The sequence below is a fragment of the Nilaparvata lugens genome, chromosome 4 (genome assembly GCF_014356525.2).
Source record: "Nilaparvata lugens isolate BPH chromosome 4, ASM1435652v1, whole genome shotgun sequence".
Taxonomy (NCBI): Eukaryota; Metazoa; Arthropoda; class Insecta; order Hemiptera; family Delphacidae; genus Nilaparvata; species Nilaparvata lugens.
This window is the reverse complement of record NC_052507.1, coordinates 78,499,029-78,521,872: the sequence shown is the minus strand read 5'-3', so window position 1 is coordinate 78,521,872 and position 22,844 is coordinate 78,499,029. Positions and strand designations below refer to the sequence as shown.

The 22,844-nt window shown below is 32.8% G+C and overlaps 1 protein-coding gene across 1 annotated transcript in view; it reads left to right on the top strand.

Annotated features, from left to right (window-relative positions):
- The window catches only part of LOC111047770 (doublesex- and mab-3-related transcription factor 3), a 65,389-nt gene that overhangs the window by 11,581 nt on the left and 30,964 nt on the right, over positions 1–22,844 (top strand). Inside the window, exon 2 of the mRNA XM_039426558.1 lies at positions 15,655–15,801. Coding sequence (XP_039282492.1) covers positions 15,655–15,801 — 147 coding nt within the window. The remainder of the gene's footprint in view (positions 1–15,654; positions 15,802–22,844) is intronic.

Sequence of the window (22,844 nt, the reverse complement as noted above, 5' to 3'; positions counted from 1 at the left end):
CACATATCCCTTTCTCAGAACTATTATTTATCGAAGCTCCATGGAGCCTTGCACATACCGGTGCGGGATGAGTGCGGGACACGGGACAACGACGGGAGCAAGGTAACTTCAGCAACAGCTCGAATTTAAATTTGAATGAAATGTATAGAAGCTTAAACCTCAGCTTGAAAACTGTCCGGCTCTCGGCATCAAGGTACTGATCCCGCTAGGCTATACTTGAAAAATGTTTCCTTGAAAAGCCCAACTTGTGACTAGTATAGTATCATTTGAATCAATCATCCCGTGTTTCGGATGGACACGTTATACGTCGGTCCCAGCTGCCTAAAAAGCAGTCGTTGGGTCATGTCAGAGGCCCTGAAATTGATCAGTTGCGACCTGAAAACTCTGACAACAGACTGAGCCAACCAGGTCACCCGATATTCATTTTCTGTCAACTCCAATATAAGAAAGGATGATTGTATCAAATTTCAATTGAATATGACAATAATAAACGGTGAAATTCACAGTAGCATTTGAATCTATATTTGCTGGATATAAAAAACTAGACATACAGTAATTTCTTCTTCCATTTAGATATATGACTCGAGATTTTTGCTCCAGCATTGTTTTTTCATTTTTCAGTGGACTCGCTTACCTCTATTTTGCGTACCTATTCCTCTGTTTTCTTCCTTCCCCCCATTTCTCCCTTCCCTTTTTTCCTCATCACTTCTCTCTTCTCTTCTTTGCCTGCCTATTACATGAGAAACCATAGTTGGCTAGGTATCTTCCTCTCTTTTTTTCCTCTTCTCCAACACACCCAACCACAAAGCCCATGGTTTTCATTTATATTTGTAACATTTTATTGTATTTTATTTGTTTTGTAATTCTTTGTTAGTTTGTTTTGTCTTGTTTTGTGTGTTTTAATGAATTGAAATTGAATCAACTTGAATATAAAGTAAAAAGTAAATTCGTATGGCTTTTGTTGGTGGGGAGTCCCTTGCGGGAAGGTCCCACCGCCTGAATATATAATTTAAGCCGTCAATGGGCCTTACGACTGTCATACTTCAGCCGGGACCGACAGTTTAACGTGCCCATCCGATAACACGGGAGTGATCTGGTTAAAAAACTTTTGGTTAAAAACTTGAATATAAGTAACGGATGATTGTATCAAATTTCAATTGAATATGTCAATAATAAACGAAGAAATTCAAAGTTATTTATGTATATCGCTCGAGATAGTTGGCTGATTTATCATGTACGATTCGAAAAGTGGACCGACAGACCCAGACAATGTTGGCTACAGTTCATTCTTTATCTGTATTCATAATTCAGTCTAGCCATCAGTGATCTGAAACTTCTGCTTGTCCTCTGTAAATTATTTTTATGGTGATGACCGGCAGAAATTTATTTTCATTGACTTCTAGGCAACCCATGTCTATCTAGCTGATAAGAAGCGAGACTATGAATGTTTCCTTGTATTGAAAATACGATTTATAATCTTCCATAATTTCTAATGCGAAGACTTACTGGCCACATACTCAAGTTGTACTATTGAATCACTAAAATTCAATATTGATAATATCGTTGTACAATCTCTAAAGAATTGGAAAATCATGTAAAACAATTGAAACTACTACTTGTGTGTTGTAAAGGTGATGTTATTCCCAATCATTCATAGTTGAGAATTATATTGTAACTATCAATGTATAAATAAGTGAATGAATGCATGATAAGTTGATTTGCAAAAACTCAAAAGTTTCTCTTTGTTCCCTCCCATCATAAAAAAGTATATGTGCGTGCTACTCCATGTGAAAATTTTAAATTTTCTCCAAAGATCATTCAAAATTACTCGAATTATATTATTTTCAGTTATTAAAGCTCCGTATTTACAGTTCTATTACAAACTTATTCAACATTTTTTCAAATTGTGGATAGTTTGCAGATTTTGGAAATTGTCATTCCATTTATTTACCTCTTTTCACTTAATAGATATTTGAACAAACTCAGGATTGAATAGATTACAATCAATAATACACTCTATATATTGAATACACTCTAATACACTCTAATATTGAATTTCATTCAATAATAATACACTCTCCGAAATTCTAGATTACAATAGATAACAAACTCTCTCAGATTCTTAGATTATTGTAATAAATGATATATTGGTTTCATTGTGAAATGTTGTATGATTAAGGTATATTTTTATATATTTTTACCTTATGTAACCAATAACATCGTGGGTTAAGTGGAAGAGGAGTCTCTTGTTGCCTCAACATCACTTTTGTAATGTTGTGAAGTGGAAATAAAAGACATTTATCTATCTATCTATCATTGATTTCAATAATTCACGTCATATCAGAAAAAATATGTTCTTTTTTCTTTCCTTGCCCTATTACCATAGGTAAGGAAAGTATTTAGCCCAGTCAATGAAGGTCCAAAAAAGCAGTTTCGATCCGAAAATTGAATAAAAGCTGAATTTCCCACCATCGATAGAACCCTCCCAGAGGGTCATTCTCCCAAAAGTCCCAAAAAATCCCCTTGGAGCTTTCCGCCCCAACCCCCTAAAACATGAAAAATGCAGGTAAACACGGGAAATCAATTATCTCTGTAACCATTGATCGGAAACAAATCTATTATATGCCATTCGATTTGTTACATTATGGACTACAATATTAGTCATATTTATTTTTCCAATAAAATTGACAGTTTTCTTGATAAAATAATATATATGTAAAAATTGAGGGGGTTTGTGATTTGATTTTTTTGTTTTCTTCGATTAACCTCGAAACAAGTAGTTTTAAAGAAAAATGAGCCAAATAATTAATGTAGCCAATCTCATTGCAAATCCATTGATGTATATTGTTATGTATTTGCGATTCAATTTGACGCTGTGGAAGAGGAAACAGTCGACGCGGAACGGCGCGGCTGACTCTCTTAGCCATAGTAAACAGCAAACTGGAAATCAAGCATCTCTGTAACCATTAATCAGAAAAAATCTATCATATGTCATTCGATTCGTTAAATTGAGGACTAAAATATTAGTCGGATTCATTTCCTCAATGAATCGAACAGTTTCCTTGATAAAATAATAAAATGTAAAAACTTAGGGGTTTTTCGATTTGATTTTTTTGTTTTCTCCGATTAACTTCGAAGCAAGTAATTTTAAAGAACAATGTGACGAATAATTATTGTAGCCACATTCATTGCGAATCCATTGATGTATATTGTTATGTATTTGCGATTCAAGTTGACGCTGTGGAAGGGGATACAGCCGACGCGGCTGACTCCCTTCACCATAGTAAACAGAATAATACTGCTGTCTACATTGCATCTCATTTACACTATGGCGCTCGAAACAATTAATTTTGTCTATTGTTTTGATTTTATATAGATTTTCACTTTTCAATACTCTAAAAAAATATTACCATTTTCTTTTTTTTTATAAAAATCAGGATTTCGTTGTTTGCTCACAGAATTTATTATATTAATTTGAAGTGCGCCTTCTCCATACGAGTCAGAGGTAACACAATTTTGATAACTCTAGTTTCAGATATTGATGTTTTTCAACGAAGTTTCATGATATATTATGTGTCCGACTCCTTCATCTTATCCTTATTTTGTGAAAAATGAAGATTCAAAATTTCTTTTCATAGCTTTTCTTGTGTTTTATCTTGTTTCATCACTCTTTATAATTTAAACACTTGATAATGGAATGTATATCATCAGATCACGTGAACAAAAAAATAAAAGAGTGGGCCTACCTGAGATACTTTATGATAAATAACACTGTACTCCTGATAAGTTGAAAATTTTCAAGCTGAAAGTAGATTAATTTGTTGCACATTCGGTTCAAATATTAACAAATGTTACCAAATATTACCAATATTATCACATATAGTGAGAACGAATTACTCTGAAGCTTTCTATTCTCACTGAACATGAAGAGGCAATACCAAGCCAGAATCGCAGTTCCGTTCAAATCATTATTATCAGAGCTTTCAAATTGATGCTATGTAACTATGGATGTTATCCCCATCTCACAATTTCCCTATTTATCCTTATCCTGATTCAGAATAAAGTAGTTGATCTCTATAATCACAAAAATCAATGTACAGTACCTATAATAAATAGTAAAAATAACAAAATTTCTAGTAATAATGCAACTTTTTCTAGGTACGAATTTCAAGGCTCATAAAATGACTTTTTCTCAATGACAGGCAGAAATTCCAATCATCATCATAATAGTAATTTAATTGAAATTGTTTGTATTGTACATTGTTCGGACGTAAGATAAGCTACATCTTTAAGGTAATCAACGTATTTAGGATTATCATGCTTATGAATGAAAGCGAGACTGTGATAGAAGATAAGTCAAACTGAAATATAAACATTCTATACAATGCATATTTCTGATCAACTATAATTACAAATGATAATATCAAGCCGAAATTAATTGAGCAACTGAATTTCAAAGTTACTATCCACTGTTCAAATCGCACTGTGATTTCCTTTTACTTCCAAACGGATTGAATTGCCTCACTCTTCAGCGTAACAATTATTGTAAAAAAACCAGTGGAATGTGAACGTCATCCAAATAGCATTTGAATTTCAATTTTCAGATCATGAAATTCATAAAAAACTAATTCTTGAGAGAATAGTGATGAATTGCAAACAGTGCAAGTAACATTGATACAAAGAGATACAATGAAAATCAACATCGATTAATTTAATACTGGACTTATCAAATTTATATTACCGTTTATTTATATTATTTATAAAGCTTATAAAATGTAAAACCAACATTTTAAATTTTCTCTACTGGAGCAAAACATCGATAGAAAATAAGGAAGAGCCCATTATAAACACAATATACTTGTGTAGTAGAATTCACTTGAACTAACTCATCACTTCAACCCTTCAATGATCACAATGAACTAGAATGGTATAAAAACCATGAAATTGATAATCAGGTTCATTTTTCAAATAGCTTCACCCAACTAAATCTGTGAATGCAAAGTCATAAGAAATCATGTTCAATAGATTCAATTTGAATGCTTCAAATAGAAATATTCTTTTCGTGCCCTAATCAAAATCAATTTCAATCAACATTAATCGACATAAAGAAAAGCTTCTGCCAACCTTGTGTAATGAATGACAAGATGCGAGTGGAGGTGAAAAATCGATATGTTAACAAAAATAATAGAAGATGATGAATCATCTTTAAATATTAATCTTATACGGTAGGGTACTTTGTGGTTAAATGTGAAACACTTTCATGATTTTCCTACCTTTTATGCATGCTTACTCTTCCTCGATTTGTATGTTTGCATGGCTTTCATCTTTAGAATCTACTAAATTTTCATATTGGACTGTCTAAATAATGTAGATTCAACTAGTAAGAACGGAAGATAAGCTACTTTACAGAGATAATCATAGAAAGTTTCAACTCAACAAGCCCAATGTATAAATTTTTTTATGCCTCAGTCGTCATATATATTTGGCTCAACTGATGGTATATTATCAACCTGGCTTGAAGAATATTAACTGTAGAAAACAGCAAACACTGCACGCTATGATTTTTCAGGAAATTACCACTGTTAACACTATTGTAATCTATGATTTAATATTAAGAGTATAAAATCAACCTTCAAAATTCAAAATTTTAAATAATCATTTCTGGACCGAAAACCAAGTGACGAAGCAGTGTGTGACTATATAACCTTATCTTTTGTACAACATTAACATTTATCAAAATTTTCGGAGATAAATAGTACAGGCTTAGCCTAGTTTTTCCTCCAATGTCATAATTGTATTATGATTATAGTATTTTATACAATAAATAAAATAAAAATAAAATAAAATAAATGATTTATCTCAGTTTTTGACATTCGTAACTAATGATAAATTTCAGCATAGAATTATGATCATACACACATATTTTAAATATGAATTATATTATGTAATAGTATGAATATTTTATCAGTTGCAAACAATATCTTTGTCTGTCATAGAATGCATGATTTAGCACATATAAAACAACAAAATGATTTTAGAGAATTAAAATGTGAAGAATTAGTTTCATCGCATGTCAAAACAATAGACAAAATTGATTGTTTCGAGCGCCATAGTGTGAATAAGATGCAACTTAGAAAGCAGTAGGCCTTCTGTATTTTACTGTTTACTATGGTGGAGAGAGTCAGCCACGCCGTACCGAGTCGACTGTTTCCCCTTCCACAGCGTCAAATCGAATCGCAAATAAATAACAATATACATTAATGGATTCACAATGAATGTGGCTACATTAATTATATGTCAAATTTCCTTCAGATTATTTGCTCCGAAGTTAATCGGAGAAAACAAAAATCAAATCGAAAAACCCCTAAATTTTTACATATATATTATTTTATCAAGGAAACTGTTTGATTTATTGAGGAAATGAATACGACTAATATTTTAGTCCATAATGTAACGAATCGAATGGCATATGATAGATTTTTTTCCGATTAATGGTTACAGAGATAATTGATTTCCAATTTGCTGTTTACTATGGCTAAGAGAGTCAGCCGCGCCGTTCCGCGTCGACTGTTTCCCCTTCCACAGCGTCAAATAGAATCGCAAATACATAACAATATACATCAATGGATTTGCAATGACAGTGGCTACATTATTTATTTGGCTCATTTTCCTCTAAAACTACTTGTTCCGAAGTTAATCGGAGAAAACAAAAAAATCAAATCACAAACCCCCTAAATTTTTACATATATATTCTTTTATCAAGAAAACTGTTGATTTTATTGAAAAAGTGAATATAACTAATATTGTAGTCTATAATGTAACGAATCGAATGACATTTAATAGAACTGTTTCCGATCAATGAGTACAGAGATAATTAATTTCCCGTGTTTACCTGCATTTTTCATGTTTTAGGGGGCTGGGGCGGAAAGCTCCAGTGGGATTTCTTGGGACTTTTGGGAGAATGACCCCCTGGGAGGGTTCTATCGATGGTGGGAAATTCAGCTTTTATTTAATTTTCGGATCGAAACTGCTTTTTTTGACCTTCATTGACTGGGCTAGATAGCAGACCTCGTGTGTCTCCAGCGTTATTACCCTGTCACCAGCTGGCTCAAATCTTTGAATAGTAGACTTGAGATGCGCGGGAACACTAGCGTCAGGTGATCAATTTTCATAACGGCAAGGAAAGTTGTGTGAGTGCGTCACACCAGATTTTTCCAGTTTATATCTCTCAATATCTCTTCTACCAAACGTTTCTTGCATCATGTCATAATTCGCCCACGGTGGAGGCATGCTATTTATTTGTGCATATTTTCAATGAAAAAACGAATAAATACAGTTTCAAAAATTTGAGTAATCGATTACAATTTTCCAATTCTTATGAGGCTAATAGAACATTCTCTCATGTCAAATTGTATTGAATTTGATTGAGTAGGATAATGACAATTTTCCATTGAATTTCTGGCGCTCATTTCAATTTGATAGAAATGTATCGAATGGGGGAATACTTTCTCTATAGAGTAATAACTCCCAACGCTTGAAACAATAAAATTCAGAGTATAGTAAAAATCACAGTCCGAAACTCAGACATCGAATGATCTGTTTTACTGTTACTCAATTTTTTATTGCAACTGAAGCGGAGAAGGGTCGCTATTTTCACAGACCCGTTGAGTACTCTGCTACCATTTGGCTTTATATTATCACGACTACATTTGGCAGAAGCGTCTTGATGGCAGGAAGACCTGAGAAAGTTCTCAGCGCTCTAAACGGAACCGTTGGGTCGTAAACTTTATTTTAGGGGTAGATCAAACAGCTATCACCAAAGGTGCAATCAGAACTCGAGCGAATTCTAAGAGTGCATATTAGTTTCCAGAATCTGGAATTGCATTCAGCAACTTGACAATCACGTTGAATTATATTTTCCGTTTAATTTTTTTCTTCGAAAATATTTATTATGAAAGAGAGATCAATATGTGAAATCCAATCAAAGGAATCCAATAATGATCTGTTCAGAAATGTGAATATAGGAGAAGCCTCCTCACCCTGATAGCTTCCTCACCTCGTTACTCATATGTTACATTCTCACACACTCTCTCTCTCTCTCTCTCTCGAAGGATATTTTGAATATTCTTTCCGAAGAATGGACATTGATATGTCCAAAGCTCCGCCAATTTATGTAGATGCATAACAATATTATCTTTAGTTATTACAAATTGCTTTTTTCGTATCATATACAGTTCAACAATAAATTATTTTCTTAGTCTATATTATGTAAATTCATCTACAATTTTGCTGTATTGTAAGCTATTTTATATAAGTGTATAGGCCAGTATAAACTGTAATCTACATAAATAAAGTACTCAATCAATCAATCTCTCTCTCTCTCTCTTTCTCTCTCTCTCTTTCAACCTGACTTTAAAAAAACATATTTTGGAACAAATGACTGAAACTGTCCGGCCCTAGAACGATCACATGACAACCATCCCTCACCCATTCCACCATATAAACCTTTAAACCATGTTATAGAACGAATTGTATATATATATATATATATATATATATTATATAAACTCATGTTATTTCAATTATCCACTGCATACTGCTGTATATTACTGAAATTTGATAACCCTGATCTACTTTCAGCCTACTTCATTTTATTAATCAATTATTTGATCTTATCTACCTATATAATTATTTTACTTTATCAATTTTCTGTTTTTTTTTCTCTTCAATATTCATATTGATTAAAACTTTTACAATATTTCCATTAATAAATAAATCCTTAGTTTAAATAACGAAATTAACGTTTTGGTAGAGAGTTAGTGGGGAGGATATTTTTAATATTCTTCCCAAAGAATGGACATTGATATGTCCAAAGCTCCGCCAATTTATGTAGATGCATAAAAATATGATTATTATCTATAGTTATTATATTACAAATTGCTTTTTCATATCATATACAGTTCATTAGTTATTTTCTTAGTCTATATTATGTAAATTCATCTATAACTTTGCTGTATTGTAAGCTATTGTATATAAGTGTATAAGCCAGTATATATTGTAATCTACATAAATAAAGTACTCAATCTCTCCCTCTTAACACACGGTCGTGTGTTAATGGGAAGGATATTTTATATCCTTCTTAGAGAATCGACAATAATTATTTGTTGAAACACCGCCGATCTATGGAGTTACATCACATTATTATATTATCGTTATTCTAATTGCATTCAGTTTTTATTCTCATTGATCAATTATTTATATTTTGTAAAATTCGTTGAATAACTAGCATCATCGTCATTTAATGTAAATTAGTGTATAAGCCAGTAAATATTGTAATATACATGAATAAAGAAATTTAATCCAATCCAATCTTATTTCTCTCAAAATTTTTCTCTTCTTTCTCATTCTTTGTCCAGTTCTACTGAACTAAATTGAACTGGAATCCCAGTTCTTATTCTCATTCGCTATTTAAAACAACTTCTTATTATTTAAAATTTTGTTGATTTTTTCTTGAATCATTCAATCCATTTTTTCTTATTTGTTTGTTCTTGATGATTTGTAGTAGAATTAGTTTGTAAATTAGTATTGTATTGAAGGGTTAAGTGTAATAGCGGGCCGGCTGCCCCCAAACTTCATCTTCCAAGGATGAAATAAAGGCAGCAATACATATCAATTCTCTCGCTCTCTCTCTCTCTCTCTCTCTCTCTCTCTCTCTCTCTCTCTCTCTGAACGATCACATGACAACCATCCCTCACCCATTCCACCAATATAAACCTTTAAACCATGTTATAGAACGAATTGTATATATATATATTATATAAACTCATGTTATTTCAATTATCCACTGCATACTGCTGTATATTACTGAAATTTGATAACCCTGATCTACTTTCAGCCTACTTCATTTTATTAATCAATTATTTGATCTCATCTACCTATATAATTATTTTACTTTATCAATTTTCTGTTTTTTTTTCTCTTCAATATTCATATTGATTAAAACTTTTACAATATTTCCATTAATAAATAAATCCTTAGTTTAAATAACGAAATTAACGTTTTGGTAGAGAGTTAGTGGGGAGGATATTTTTAATATTCTTTCCGAAGAATGGACATTGATACGTCCAAAGCTCCGCCAATTTATGTAGATGCATAACAGTATGATTATTATCTATAGTTATTATATTACAAATTGCTTTTTTATATCATATACAGTTCAATAGTTATTTTCTTAGTCTATATTATGTAAATTCATCTATAACCTTGCTGTATTGTAAGCTATTGTATATAAGTGTATAAGCCAGTATATATTGTAATCTACATAAATAAAGTACTCAATCAATCAATCAATCTCTCTCTAGGGTTGTGTGGCAGAGAGGACCAGGAGTCTTAACTCCGCCCTAATAAAGGCATATAATCAATTAATCAATCAATCTCTCTCTCCCGGTCGTGTGTTGATGGGAAGGATATTATTTTCTATCCTTAGAGAATCGACAATTATTTGTTGAAACACCGCCGATTTATGGAGTTGCATCACAATTTTATATCATCGTTATTCTAATTATTGCATTCAATCTTTATTCTCATTGATTAATTATCTAAAATTCGTTGAATAATTAGCATTACCGTCATTTAATGTAAATCAGTGTATAAGCCAGTAAATATTGTAATATACATAAATAAAGAAATCTCATCTAATCTAATCTCTCTCTCTCTCTCTCCTCATTATCGCTCTATCTGACATAATTATATTGTTCATGCACATATATTTGATGACATTGTATGTCCCATTTTAATTTATCTCACTTTAAAAATCATGCTTTTATCCTCTATTATCTTTAATTTGAAACCACCTATAACACTTATCGACTAAGGACTACGCAAATAGCAGAGCTCCCACACAGATCAGTGACAGTGACAGTGACTCCCTCACAGTGACAGTGAAATTGACCGGTACAGTGAGAACATTATTCCCATAAGTTCTAATGAAACTATTCATGCTCGGTCGGCCGTGCTGAGTGTGAAAAGTCCAATCAAAACTCATGTAAATTATATTTCACTGTGTCGGTAATTTTCTCTATAACTGATAAAATGAGGAAATCCAGCTTGACTAGGTAGTCCGGCTACGTATAATTTACTGAACGAAAATCCACCTTAAAAATTTCGAGTTAGGTACACAAAAGTCCACCTTAATGGACTGTACACTAAGTGCCACTGTTCGAAAGTCCACGCTACCTTACCAACACTCCTTCATTCCTTAGAAATAATGTTCTATTTTGATAGATAGGACTCCATCATCTAACTTATTGTAATTCAGTTATGAATCGTATTTTCCACCTTTCTATTTCCACAGCAAGGACTCCATTATCTAATTTATTATAATTCAGTGCTATGAACTGTTTACATTGATAAAATTGGATGATGCTTTACTCTTCGACAACCTGACCTGTTACCACTCATGCTAATTATTGTAAAATCATGCAGGTCTCTTAAAGTCCAGTTCGTTTAAACTTCAATCAATTAAATCTCGGATAAATTGAACGCTGATCCCAGTTTATCTCTTGAAGTTTTCGAATTCCGTTTGTCACACCTGTCGATATTTATAAGGTGTCAGAAGTGATTCCACCTACCATCTCATTAAAACGGTTCCATCAGCACAATTTTATTCCGATAACTTTTAGCACTCGATATCAAACCATCTCATTAAACCTGCTTATTCCAGCGAGACAATTTTATGTCAATAAGTTTTTGCACATAAAATATCTGTTCGTCTGACGTTCTAGTTTGGAAACGAAACAACATATAATCCTGGACAGATAACGCAGGTTTACTTGTTTGAAACATCAGATTCAGAGTCGATGACTTACACGTGTGTAGGCGAGGTGAGGCGAGGCACGACGAGGCAGAGCGAGGCACAGCGAGGCAGGACGTCTGTCCAAGCCAAGTCAGACGACTCGACGATTTTCCATGTTTTACGAGCGACCGAACATCGTTAACAGAATCCAGTCGTAAATACTTTGGTTTCTTTGTTTCTTGTCAGCATCTTGGAGGAGATGCATCGCACATAGCACTGCAGAAAATATCGTAAAACCCGATACGATCAGCTGACCTCTTTACTTTCAAAGAGTTATATTGCTCAAAGCACCTACCTTTTACCAGAATAATTAGGTACATTCGTTTGATTTAATGCATTTCATCTGGAGCCAATTCGTTAATATTCAAACGCCATGTTAATAACCAGGTTATTACAACAGTATGACAACAGTAAATTCATCTAATATACCTTGTAGCTTGAAAAATCGCCTTGTAGCTTTTCATCATTAGCGTGTCATTATTATTAATTTTAATTACGCTGTCTGACTGCTCTCAATTTTATGTTTTCGTTCACATCCGGTTCGCGTAAGAGAAATGTTTACCAATGATGAATATATTATCATTATGTATATTGTAGATAATAATGAAGCATAAAACATAAAACATTTAATCCTACAGAGTACTCTCAGCTCAGTATCTTCAGAATATTGCTCTTGCTTATATTTATTTGTAAATCCCTAATTAGGCTACTTATATATTTTAGTGCTTCAAATTACACTTTTGAATTATTTACTTTTCCATTTTATTTATACTATGTTTATTTATATTTCCTTTCATATGTATATTCATTCTTGTTCCATCTATTCATTTCTTCATTGAAATTTTTTATATTGAAATCAATATCGATACTCGCTGCCAGCACTCAAACTTTGGTTTTGCAGGCAGCGCCAAACATGTTATTTTGCTTTGACAAAGTTGTTTTTCGTGTATATTTGAATATTGATCAATATGTTTTTTTTTCAACTTTGTATTGAGGATTATTATTTTTGTTGTGGCGAAATAAAATTTGATTTGATTTGACTTGGATGATATCATAGAGATACAATAGCGTATGTAGATATCCCATGGTATAGGGCGTTTATGTCTTAACTTTTACTGTTATCTCAAGCCGATTACTGTCGATTTTTTACTGTTTTGACCGGGTAAGAGAGTATGAACGGCACAATTTGAGAGACTACCAGCGTCATGAAGCTTCAAAGGAAAGAATTACGTGGAATATCAGCTTGAGATAACAGTAAAAGTTGCGACATAAACGCCCTATACCATGGGATATCTACTTATGCTATTGTTCCTCTATGATAACATCAACCGATCATAATGGATTATCTCGACTCCTGGAAAATAGAGATATCTGGGAGGTCAAAAACAAGGGAATTAATGACACCACAAAACTGAACAAATTCATTGATCACACGAAAGTTTCCTCTAGCTTAATGCTTTATTAATTACTGAATGAAAACGACTTGATATAGTGAAAACCACTAATTTATTGAAACGATTTGAGATATCTCTTTTCGCTGTTAAACAAACCATTATCAATATCTAGGGAACTAAAAGCTTAAACATTGAGTAGCGGTAAAGTATGGGTCAACCCTGAGATTGGCCGTTATCAATTGACCAATGAAGGTTGAACTCTACTGTCATTGGTCGAGACTAGAAACGCACAAGCATTCGTTCGTCAACGGCTGATGGCGATTCGGTGGGCTCCACCCACACTATATATTAAGTATATACTATATATTTACTACTCATTGTTCAAGTTTTCAATTTACTAGAGATTGATAATGCATAAATGACCGAAAGTGGTACCTCAGATTGTTTTACTAAATACGTTTTGGAGTAGCTTTCAATCAATATGGATACCTACCACAACTTCAGAGAGAGTGAATCCTTTACATGTTATTCTTTGAAGGGAGACAGACCAGCATGATTAACACCTCTCCAAGTTATATCAATAATAATTATATTTTCAGTAAACTCCACAATATAAATTAATTATTATGAAAAAGAGTTTTTGACCGAGCGAAGTGAGGTCTAAAGGTGCGTACAGAAGTATGAGCTAAATATATGAATGAATTTCATCCGTTAATAAAATAGAAAAGATTATTTAGCTGATATTAGCATTCAAAATTAGATTCTGATTTTTGAGGTTAGTTTTCGATCTTCTGATGAATAATTCTATAGTCTGATTTTTACTTTAATATTGGCGTATGAAGGAGGCTCCTTCTCCTTTTATATTACCCTAGAAATGCAAAATTGCCAAAAACCTCGTATATACGTCGACGCGCAATTTAAAAAGGAACATAGGCCTACCTGTAAAATTTCATGAAAATCTATTACCGCGTTTCACCGTAAATGCGGAAAAACATATAAACATGAAGATAAATGCAAAACCGTCGACTTGAATCTTAAGGCGCGTACAAATTTACGCGCCGCGAACATGAGCAATTCATCAGATATATTTTTCAGATATCGTTTTATATATCTGTATTTTTACAGAAACGGTAAGATACAAATATAAAAAGCTTGGCATCAGCTGATTAAAAGTGAATTGCTCATGTTCTCGGCGCGTAAATCTGAACGCACCTTAATATTAACCAGCTGGAATCACGTGTCAGCGCGTGTTATAGCTCCCAAGATTCAAGTCGACGGTTTTGCATTTATCTTTATGTTTATATGTTTTTTCTGCATTTACGGTGTATAAGGGTTTTTTGAAATTTTGCATTTTAAGGATAATAAAAAAGGAAAAGGAGCCTTCTCCATACGTCAATATTAGAGTAATAATCAAACTATGGAATATTATTCATCATGAATCAGCTGTCGAGTAGATTATAAATTGCATGCAAAGACACATGCAATTCAATAAATCTCAATGTAACTTAGTGAAAAAACAGCTGTTGTGTGGACTATTAATTGCAATTGATTACTTGAAGTTGCATTCAGTAAGCTTTTGATGAGATTAGATTAGATGAGATTTCTTTATTTATGTATGTTACAATATTCACTGGCTTTTACACTAATTTACATTAAATGACGATGATGCTAGTTATTCAACGAATTTTACAAAGTATAAATAATTAATCAATGAGAATAAAGATTGAATGCAATTAGAATAACGATAATATAATAATGTGATGTAACTTCATAAATCAGCGGTGTTTCAACGAATAATTGTCGATTCTCTAAGAAGGATATAAGGACCAGGAGCAGAGTATGTATGATAGAAGCATAGCTGCATAGAAGCATAGCTGTTCACATCAACAGTCATTTTTCGTTTATACGCCGATATCTCGCCGACACGATAGGACAGGACAGAATTTACTCTGATGGACAGTCTTAGAGGAGACTGTGGTTTATAACTGCGCGAGGTGTACTATTCACAGAACAGTACTAGTTTATGATAGAGTGGACTGACTAATTTTCATTCAAGTCATAGGTCCAAGTGAAAGTAAATAAGTATATTTGAATATTTCGTGCATTATTGCATTGTGTCAATCTGTTTTGAAACTTTTGGCAAGCCACATTTCATTTCTTTTGAGATTTGTTGTAGTGATGTTCAGATTTGAGCAGTACCATTACCTACTTTACAATATTTATATTTTTACTATTTTACCTATATTTATATTTTACCTATTTACAATATATAATATATTTATATATTATATAAAATAAATTCCAATCCAACAGCGTTTATTCATCATAGTGGACTTGACCAATTTATTATTTATTTCCAAATTATATGTTGTTGTTGTTATATTTGTTGTTGTAATGTTGTTTCAGCTTCGAGCAGTTGCTCGGATGAGTCGGTGCGTGCATTGACAGAGCTGCTTGGCAGATTCCAATTCACCCCTGATCCGACCGCTCTCGTCTATCTTATTCTACAAGCCGCTCCTGACCTGGAAGATGCCTACAGGAAAATCATGTGCGGTAAGCTCAACAATAATTTCAAAACGAGTCACTTCATTCACATCTTATTCTCACAGATCAAAGAATGAAAAATAATCGAGTGAAATCAAAAATAATCTCTTGTAAAACACTCTATCATACTTCGAAATTTCCTTACAGTTTTAACCAAGGTTTTCATGAAACCTCAGCCACCCATGAAACTAATCAAATCAAATCAAATCAAATTTATTCTCTTCAACGCTTTACAAAATTTTTGTATATTGCACAGCACAACAGTAGATACAGTACTACTACAACATAACATAAAATTCATAAGCATAGCATAATAAAGACTATATAGTAACAATAGTAACAATTTGTTGTTCTGTACAAAATACAGAATATGACAGTAATGAGAAATACCCTTACATAGGCTATTGCCTGTGAGTAAGGGTGAATCTGGATTGAGAACATGATAGTAAAGAAATGAAGAGATTTGAAATTTAGTTTTATTGAACATAAGAATTTACCGGAGCTTGAGAATGTCCACTAGTTAGTAGCCTACTTGCTGCATCTAGTATAAGTTGGGTATAAAACTCTATAACCTATAAACTGAGCTAATGATATTTTCGGTTCCATCCCTACCTATTTCGTTTAGCCAAAGATTCGCAATTTTTTTGTACACTACCAAAGATGCTGCATCAAATTCTCTGAGTTTGTTGGGAATATTCCTGAAAAGCATATGAACTATGTAATAAATGTTTGTGGATGAATATGTTTTGTTAATTCTAGGTGTTATTATTCCTGAAATTGTGGCTGTTCGGGTGGGATATGTGTGGGTATTTCTAATGAAAATATCAGTATGGTGCTTATACATATAAATTAGTGCATTTTTCACAAATAATTGCCTGATATACAAAACATTGAAGTCTTTAAACACTTTATTGTACTCTTATTCTCAGAGATCAAAGAATGGAAAATGATCCAGTGAAATCAAGAATAATTTCTAGTAAAACACTCGATCATACTTCGAAATTTACTTACAGTTTCAACCAAGGTTTACATGATACCTTAGTCACCCATGAATCACTTTATTCACTTCGTTGTACTCTTATTCTCACAGATCATAGAATGAAAAATAATCGAGTGAAATCAAGAATAATCTTTAGTAGAACACTCTATCATACTTCGAAATTTCCTTACAGTTTTAACCAAGGTTTTCATGATACCTTAGTCACCCATGAATCACTTTATTCACTTTATTGTACTCTTATTCTCACAGATCAAAGAAAGAAAAATAATCCAGTGAAATCAAGAATAATTTCTAGTAAAACCCTTGATCATACTTCCAAATTTTCCTTACAGTTTTAACCAAGGTCATGAAACCTTAGCCACCCATGAATCACTTTATTCTCACACAGGGGCGCCATTTAGGGGGGGCAGGGGGGCCTAGGCCCCCCCCAAGGATCAGATAAATGATAAAATGTCTGGTCTATCAACACGAATCCTTAGAATCTCATACTGGTTTCATACTTTTTTTAAACAGCAGTAGTATAATTCCTTCTACAGTATCAACAATGTAGCAAAATTGCCTTGAAAGTATGGCTACGTGTACGTGGTAATAAAGAATATATTTTTTCTGTGTGGTATAGTTGAAGCTTAAATATAGAATGGGTACAATTATTTATGAGGGTACAATAAGTGAGTGATTGCATAAATTTCAACGTGAGAATTATTAACAAGTTGCAAGATGTCACAGTGAAAGCAAAAGAAAGGGCACAATCAGACAATCGAAAATGTATGTACAGAGTTGATGAGAATTATGGGAACAGCTTTGTTTCTTTAGATTTCTAACTGAAAGTTATTTTCTAATTAGAATATGATCCCTAATGAAATAGTTGAAATTTTCAATAGTTGAAAATTTATCTGTTTCCATGATTTTTAAGAAATTTGTTTCAGTGTAGTCCTACTTTAGAGCTCTGTAGGCCCATATTTCTAATAAGTATTTAATGATTCAATAACTAATAATGTATATGTTTGTATTGATACTTCAACCACATTCGTATCAAACTGGAAAAAATGAAGAATATGATAACATCTTCGAATGTAACATCTATGGGGAAAAACCCAGGACCCTCTATCCTTTGGGGGTATTCCTTCCCCTTTCATAACTCTTGGTTTTTGCCACCCCCCCCCCCCCTAGCAGTTTGGTGGAATGGCGCCACTGTTCTCACAGATCAAAGAATGAAAAATAATCGAGCGAAATCAAGAATAATTACTAGTAAAACCCTCGATCAAACTTCAAAATTTCCATATAGTTTTAATCAAGGTATCTAGATTACATGTATTCTAGGTACACTGGTTTTAACTTATGTATCTGGAGGGGCGTAGAGATATGTATGCGCCACCTACACGCGCATTTAACCTTTTATTGACTGCTTATTGTATCTGCATTTGTAAGGGGGAAGTAAGATACAGATATAATGAGAGAGATACATTTCTCCTCTATTCCTTATTCCTTTGAGAGAATAAGACTTTGATGTTGTCAATACCACTTTATATTCTCAAAAATAATTCACATTACAGAACCTGGTTTCATGGGAACACCCACCACATCTTCAGCTGAGCATTTGCTTCATCTTATTCTTTCAATTATGGAGATATGTAGAAAAACCACAACATCTCATATACCATACAACCTCATTATTTTTCATCCAGCTATATATCAACCAAACATAATATTTTTTATCAAGTGTTACGGAATGAATTTATAATAATAAGGAAAAAATCCTCATCTTTATAATAGTCTAAAATTATAAAGTATGACATCATTTTGATGGATCATTTTCTCAAAAACACTATTCGATTTTGGAAGGAATATCCATTATTTTCCAAACTAATCGAAGATATTTTATTTCTAGGTGTTACTTGAGACTACCATTGGAAGAAACAATTGATTATCTAATCAATGATGAAGTTAATCTATGAATTTACTATGATTTTATTGATGAATGGAGTAATGTCACATATAAATGTATAAGTTACATCATCATACATGTACAAACTGTCTGTACAATTTGTCTGTTGAAGACAAATTACACTCTCGAATATGTATAAGATTACCATGATAATTATATCTGTCTGCATGGATATAACTTAAATTGGTCGGGCAGGTATAAGTTTCAAAAGTAGGGACAAAGTTCATATCGGAGAATAGAAAAATAAAAAAGATACCAATAATATGTTCAAGTTCATTTATTGACACACTTTACAATTTACAATAATAAATAATACACAAAACATTACAAAACAATAATAATGTAATGAGGATTCTAATTCTGTTGAACATATTTGATAACAAACGGTCAAATGTTCAATCAAGACCGAGGAGATTGTTGAGTTTCTGCATTTTAATAACACAGGCCGACTTCTGCATATTATGTAGGTTTTAGAAATAACTAAATTAACACAGGATGATTCACAGTTTAGTTTTAACGATCAGATTCATTTCAACAAATCTTGTTTGAATTTGTTAGTAGCTTGATACAGTATTTTCTTATACTTTTGGTTTTCCCATGTTTCTGTAACATTCTTCTATTAATCTCCTACATTTATTTTGTAGAATCTAACTATTTGATAATCTTTCATCGGTCTGTTTGCTGTTTGAACCGCCATTTTGTTTTGTCTGAACCGTTAATGATGGAGGGGATTCTCTAGGCCAATGACAGATGATCACCTTGATAGGTCACGGCTTCCACCAATAGCGGAGCTCGGCTGTTGGTATAAATATCAACCAATACTGCTGCTCTTCATTTTCATTAAAAATTGATCAGAGATTGATAATGGTGTAACAAGCAAAACTGTTATCTCGGTACCTCGTTATCTCGATTTTTTTTTAATTTGTGGGTGGGCAATATCTGGTTTTTAACTCAAGATAAAAAAAAGAGTTTAGATTTAAGAGACAGTCTTCAATGCTGACTGTATACTATTATAGAAGCTAGTTCAGACAAGGTCTTTATATTGTATATTCTATATATGTTTTATTATTGAGTATGAGAGTATCTGATAACACTCTTTGAAACTCGTGAAAACGACTCTAACGATTTTCACGAAATTTGGAACATAGTAGGTTTATGATATAAATATTCGATTGCACTAGGTCTCATTCTTTGGAAAACTCGCTGAACGACATTAAAGGGATAATAAATTCATCCTTGGGAAACAGATGATTATTTCGTCGTCTCTCGATAACAGAAGATGCGTGTGCCTGTGTGGGAGAGAGACAGAACTATTTCCAGCTATGTGATTATAATCAATCAGCGAGAAATTTTATCTAGCAAGACAATTTAATCGACTTGATCAACATAATCTGATTTGTTGACATGACATGATAATCCTCCTAAACTGGAGTATATCATTATTTTCAAAGTTGATCATTATTTGACGATTTTAAGTGATTAGTGAGTGTTATTTTGTTATTCAATTTGGTTTGTATATAATCTAAATTATATTTTTTTTGTTTTCAAATGTTTGAACAGACAATTGAACCTGAATTCAAGAGTATGGAACATTACCTACTTTCTGGACTATTTATAGTGTATAAATCAAAATTCGGGAAAGAAACAGTTTTGGGCTGTGCCTGTTGGTACTTCCCCAATCATTTTAAAGAATTGTGTTCGGTTTATCAAAAGTCAATAAATAAATAACGAGCGAAGCTCGGTGCCCCGATATTAATATATAAGCCGTAAAGCTCATATCGTATGAATACGGTATTACATTAATGGTCATCGATATCACATTAGGCTAAAGGTTCTCATTGGCAATCCAGGTTGATTCAAGTAATGTGATCTATAAATTTTATTTTATAGCCATTCAATTATGTTACCATTCAATGTTAATCATTGTTATTTCAATGTGAGAGTTCTTTACATTAATTTGTTGAATTGTCATCCAGATCCATTCATTAATTACCAGCCTTCTTACTCACAATAATATGGAAGTAATCGTAAATTACTCTTATGAAATCAATAAACTAGTTATCTCTTGTACATATAGTAGTCACAGTTCTAAGTTATTTGCTATCCCATGTAGATCATAACAGAGAGTCTAGTTAATAAAGATTGTCGAACTAATAAGAATTAGTTTGTACTGATAATGGAGATGTAGTAAATTGGTTAGATCTTACAATCTCGGCTAGCATATAAAGTACAAATCCATAAGTTTTCACTTACAATAAACATCCAATAGTTTTACCCAGCATATACAATTCACATTCAGAAAGTTTTACAAACGATGGATATCTGGCCAATTTTCCCCAATTTATTCTAGAAAGTTCTATAGCGAGGTCTACGTTATAATGATAGTAAAGAAAGATAGGAGACAGCGTTGCCAATTATCCGTCTTACCACTGCCTTCTATAGAGGAAAACTAAAACCGATATATCTGAAGTGACATTAAATCGTTCATCCTTGTTTTAAATAGTCAATCATATTTTATCTATAGTTCAAGAAAATATATCTTCCATTGATTAAATAATGTATAATCCTAATCGAGATAAACTATTTTGTTAATACATTATATTTCTACTCTGTCAAAGAACGATCTAGCGACGTTGCGGAGCTAGAAGATGATAGCGCTATCTGCTTTGTCGAATGACAGACAAGGATAGCAACCAAATACTGCCATGTAACTTGTATCCCACGTGTATTTATATAGGAAAAGTTCTACAATTCTACAAACCGTGAATATCATTCAATTTTCACATTCTCAATTTCTATATTAACAGTATAAATTCTTGTTTAAAATAATCAATCATATTTTATTCGACAAGAAAATATATTTATCAATGATTAAAAAATAATAAATTATCGTATTTGAGATGAAATGTTTTGTTGATTGATTATAATTCTACACTTTGAATGAAAAAGACTAAGAAATTGTCAAAAACCACAGATTTATTGATATTTAGAAAGAGCGGTTTCGGTTATTACCCCATTGTCAATCTCTGATAAACTAAAACTGTTCAGTTAAACGTTTTAGATTGACAATGGGGTAATAACCGAAACCGCTCTTTCTAAGTATCAATAAGTCTGTGGTTTTTGACAATTTCTTAGTCTTTTTGATTCAATATGAACAATTACCGCAATATCAACTTCTCAACTACACAAAAAATATTTCTACACTGTTGAAGAACGATCTGGCAACGTTGCGCAGCTAGATGATAGTGCTATCTACTTTGTCGAATGATAGACAAGGCAACACAAAGGTTAATCAAAAACTGTCATTGTAATGTGGACCTCGCAAGAGCATATTATACGGAAAATATCCATATAGGTTTTCACGTAGCAATACCAGAGACAATAATGATCACTACAAGAAAATTAAACGGTATCTTTACTCTATGGCAATGGATTCCACCTAGCATGTATTTATTAATCCACAACGGAAAAGTTTTATAAACGTTGAATTTCTGGCTAATTTTCTCATTTTCAAGTTCAGCACTCAACAATTAATTATTTGCTGATTTTGAGTGCTTGAGTGCATCCGTCAAAGAGTTGAGTGTTTACTTTTTAGAGAGAGAGAGAGAGAGAGAGAGAGAGAGAGAGAGAGAGAGTGTGTGTGTGTGTGTGTGTGTGTGTGGTGTGTGTGTGTGTGTGTGTGAGTAATGCATTTGAGTGTGTGCCATATTATTGAAGCGGCAGTCCATCTTGCAACCTTGACTGACCTAGACACGTGCATGCATTTTGCGTGGAACTTTGTGCTAAACATCAAACCGCAATTTCTCACTCGCATTCACTCTCTCGCTCTCTCTGTCTCTTTCAGTATCACTGTCCCTTTTCTCTCTTCCTTTTCCCATCCAATCTCACTCTCCATTTCGTTCTCCCTCACTCTCACTCTGTCTCTTTCAGTATCACTCTCCCTTCTATCTCTCTCTTCCTTTCTCCATCCAATCTCACTCACCATTTTGTTCTCTCTCTCTGTCTGTCTCTTTCAGTATCACTGTCCCTTTTCTCTCTTCCTTTTCCCATCCAATCTCACTCTCCATTTCGTTCTCCCTTACTCTCACTCTGTCTCTTTCAGTATCA